Below are 4,737 nucleotides of genomic sequence, written 5' to 3'. Positions count from 1 at the left end.
TGCTCAATAAAAATTGAATTTTTTAATAACGCATCACATAAAGAGATACCAGAATTTTCATTAAAAATCGCACCATCTTCACAAAGAACAGGATGAGGTAAAACAATAACTTGTGGCATACAAATTTATTTTTTAAAAGTTTATTATTGAAAATATTAAATTTAATCTTTTTATTTTTTGATATTTTTTACTTTTATTTATAACAATATATCGCTATTAAAATAAAAAACATTTTTACAAATATGTTACTATAAAATTTTACTTTTTCAAAATTCTATTTTTAATTTTTATTAAATTTTTAATATAATAATTATTTATCTTTTAAATTACTTTTTATCTCATCTAAATTCATATTATAAAACGGTTTAATAGTAATAAATTTTTTTTTTCCAGATATCTTTTCGTATGCAAAAATCGATAATAAACCATCCGCATCAACTTGATAAGTTACTTTTATACGAGCTCTACCAGCCGGCATAGGAGGAATATCGCGCAACTCAAAATTTGCCAAAACCTGACAATTTTTAACTAATTCATCTTCACCTTGAACCACTTTAATAGCTATTGCAGTTTGATTGTCTTTAAATGTTGTAAATTCACCAGAATAAGAACATGGAATAGTAGTATTTCGAAAAATAATTTTTTCTACTAAACCACCAATAGTTTCAATACCTAAAGATAAGGGAATTACATCCAGTAAAAGAAAATTATCATCAATACCTCGATTTCCGGATAAAAAATTAGCTTGAATTGCTGCACCAAATACTACAGCTTTATCTGGATCTATACTTGTTAATAAAGTAGTTTTAAAAAAATTACTAACTCCTTCATGAATATGCTTCATACGAGTAGAACCACCAACTAATATAACATTATTAATATCTTTAATGGTTAAGTTAGCATCCATTAATGCTTTGCTAGAAAGTAAAATAGTCCTATTAACCAAATGCTGTGTTATTGTAAAAAATTGTTTCATATCAATAGTTATATTAACTATTTTTTTATCACTTAATTTAACATTTAATTTAACACTAGATTGATATGATAATAATTCTTTAATTTCACGAGACTTGATCATTAAGATATTAACATCTTTATACGATAATTTTTTTAAGAAAGCATTTTTTACAATCCAAGAAAACAAACAATAATCAAAATCATCTCCACCAAGATTTGAATCACCCCCAACAGATAAAACTTTAAATACACCATTCTTAAATTTTAAAATTGAAATATCAAAAGTCCCACCACCAAGATCATATACAGCAAAAATACCTTCAAAAATATTTTTATCTAATTTATAAGCTATAGCAGCAGAAGTTGGTTCATTTAACAAACGTAATACATTTAATCCTGCTAATTTTGCAGCATTTTTGGTAAATTGTCTTTGAATATCATTAAAATAAGCGGGGACAGTAATAACCGCTCCAAATATTCTATTATTAACAGCATTTTCAGCTATCTTTTTTAAAGTAATAAAAATTTGAGCTGATATTTCAATTGGACTTTTTATTCCAGAAATAGTTTTAATATGTAACATTCCAAATTTATTTTGAAAATCATAAGGAAAACTATTTGTATTAATATTTTTTAAATCACGCGCTATAAAACGTTTAATAGAAGAAATAGTATTTTTTGGATCAATATTTTGTGTTATTTTGGCTTTTTTCCCAACATATATTTTTCCATCAGGAAGATAACGGACAATTGATGGTATAAGAAAATAACCATACTTATCTTTTAATACTTCTGGAATATTGTTTCGAACTATTGCTACTAATGAATTAGTAGTTCCAAAATCAATTCCAATTGAAACGCATTTATTTTTAACTGATATATCATCAGGTTCTGAGATTTGAAGTAATGCCATAAATTTAACTATATTTCACTATATTATTGAGTTATATTCATTAACATAAATGCATTATTAATTTCAATATTAAATTTTTTTAAGAACATTAATTTGTGTATATTTAATATTGCAGAATTATACTGATTTTTATTAATAAAATTTTCTATAATTCTCATTTCTTTTTTACTTATTTTACGTATTTTTTTTGACAAAATTTCTAACTTACCTTTATCTTTTTTATTTTTTATTATACTAAGAGTTTCTCGCCATTTCATTTGTTGTTCTAAAAAATCATGCGAAAAATTAAGATTTAATTTAGTATTTAAATCAATTCCATTTAATTTACACAAATAAATAGATCTAAGAAATGGATCTTTTAATATTGAATATGCTTTATTTAAATATGTAGATAATTTAACTGAAGCATCTTGATCAATTTTTGATTTTTGAATAAAATTATCTGGATGTATTTTTTTTTGAAAATTGTAATAAATTTTATCAAGTAAATCCATATCAATATTAAAACATTTAGGTAAATTAAAAAAATCAAAATAATTTTTCATGTTTAATTACTTATCAATGAATAAAAATAATAAAAATATTTTTAAATTTGAAAACTTTTCCCGCAACCACATTTATTTTTAATATTTGGATTTTTAAATTTAAATCCCTTATTCAATCCATCAAATTCAAAATCTAATTCTATACCATTAAAATATAAAAGATCTTTTTCATTAATAAATATTTGTACACCATTTAATTTAAATACTTGATCTTCTTTTCTTTTTTCATCTACATATTCTAATTTATAAGAAAGACCAGAGCAACCACGATTATAAACACCTAATCGTAAACCAATACCCTTTCCTCTCTTTTGTATATATTTATTAATATATTTTGCTGCTTTTTTAGTAACCTTAATTTCCATTTTTATAAAAATTAAATTATTTATTTTTTATATTTTTTTGTTTATCTTTATAAGATTCTATAGCCAATTTAATTGCATCTTCAGCTAAAATAGAACAATGTATTTTTAATGGAGGAAGCACCAATTCCTCTGCAATATCAGTATTTTTTATTGACATCGCTTCATCTAATGTTTTACCTTTAACCCATTCTGTAACTAAAGATGAAGAGGCGATAGCTGAACCGCATCCATAAGTTTTAAATTTAGCATCAGTAATTACTCCATTTTTATTAACTTTAATTTGTAATTTCATTACATCACCACAAGCTGGAGCGCCAACCATTCCAGTTCCCACTGTATTATCATTTTTTTCAAATACACCAACATTACGTGGATTTTCATAATGATCTAATACTTTTTCTGAGTAAGACATAAAAAATTCCTTTATAAAAAATAAAAATTCTTTACTTTTAAAGAAATTAAACTAAAAATTGTATTAAAATTAATACCTTTAATTATGTTAATGAATAGCCCATTTAATTGTATTAAGATCGATTCCTTCTTTATGCATATCCCACAAAGGAGATAATTCGCGTAATTTTTTAACTTTCATTTTTAATAATTTAATAGTAAAATCAATTTCTTTTTCAGTAGTAAAACGGCCAATGGTAAATCTTATTGAACTATGAGCTAATTCATCATTACATCCTAATGCTCGCAACACATAAGATGGCTCTAAACTTGCTGAAGTACATGCTGATCCAGATGAAACAGCAATATCTTTTATTGCCATCAAAAGCGATTCACCCTCTATAAAATTAAAACTAATATTTAAATTATGGGGAATACGATTATTCATATCACCATTAATATAAATTTCTTCAATAGATTCCATTAATCCATTATATAAACGCTTTTGTAAAAATAATATACGCTTTAATTCTTCTTTCATTTCTATACGCGCCAAACGAAATGCTTCACCCATTCCTACAATTTGATGAGTAGCTAATGTTCCCGAACGCAAACCATACTCATGACCACCTCCATGAATTTGAGCTTCTATACGAGTTCTAGGGTTTCTTCGTATATATAAAGCTCCAATACCTTTAGGTCCATATATTTTGTGCGCAGAAAAACTCATTAAATCAACTTTATAATTTTGAATATTAATATCAATTTTTCCAACAGCTTGTGCTGCATCGCAATGAAAAATAACACCTTTTGATCTACATAATTCACCAATCTCTAAAATAGGTTGTATCACTCCAATTTCATTATTAACCAACATAACAGAAACTAAAATAGTGTCAGAACAAATCTTCTCCTCTAATTGAGAAAGAGTAATTAATCCGTTATTCTTAGGTTTTAAATAAGTAACTCTAAAACCATCATTCTCAAGTTTTCTAATTGAATCAAGTACAGACTTATGTTCAGTTTGTACTGTAATAATATGTTTTCCTCTTTTTTTATAAAAATGAGCAGCACCTTTAATGGCTAAATTATTACTCTCTGTTGCACCAGAAGTCCATATAATTTCTCTTGGGTCGGCATAAATTAATTGAGCAACTTCATTACGAGCTTTTTCTATTGCTTTTTCTGCTGTCCAACCATATATATGATTACGCGAAGCAGGGTTACCAAATTGAACACGAAGATATGGAATCATTTTATCAACAACACGAGGATCAATTGGTGTAGTAGCTGAATAATCCATATATATTGGAAGATTTTTTATTTTATATTCATTAAATAAAAAATTGTTTTTAATTTCAGAATTCATGTATATATAGTTTTTATAAAATAGTTAAATTTTTAAAATTTAATTATATATATATTTTCGATATTTTATAGTTTTTATAAAAATTTTAAAACTATTAAATATTAATTGTACACTTAAAATACAATCAAAAAATACATTGTTACTTTTGATTTTTAATATTAAATTTAAAAAATAAAAATGATATTTTTTCAAAATTAA

General features: G+C 24.6%; 1 protein-coding gene across 1 annotated transcript; it reads right to left on the bottom strand.

Moving 5' to 3' along the window:
- Nucleotides 1–293: 293 nt before the first annotated feature.
- Nucleotides 294–2,779, bottom strand: LOC108253508 (chaperone protein HscA homolog). Its single transcript, XM_017447604.2, has one exon. It carries the CDS (start codon nt 1,868–1,870, stop codon nt 311–313), a length of 1,560 nt encoding a protein of 519 aa, XP_017303093.1. The 5' UTR covers nt 1,871–2,779; the 3' UTR covers nt 294–310.
- Between the last annotated feature and the right edge of the window lie 1,958 nt (nt 2,780–4,737).

The sequence above is a fragment of the Diaphorina citri genome, unplaced genomic scaffold (genome assembly GCF_000475195.1).
Source record: "Diaphorina citri unplaced genomic scaffold, Diaci psyllid genome assembly version 1.1 scaffold1993, whole genome shotgun sequence".
In the NCBI taxonomy this organism is placed as follows: Eukaryota; Metazoa; Arthropoda; class Insecta; order Hemiptera; family Psyllidae; genus Diaphorina; species Diaphorina citri.
Note: the sequence above shows the minus strand (reverse complement) of the source record. Positions and strands in the feature narration are given on the sequence as shown.

Coding starts and splice junctions, on each gene's coding strand:
- LOC108253508 (XM_017447604.2), bottom strand. CDS start 1,870: ATGGCATTACTTCAAATCTCAGAACCTGATGATATATCAGTTAAAAAT.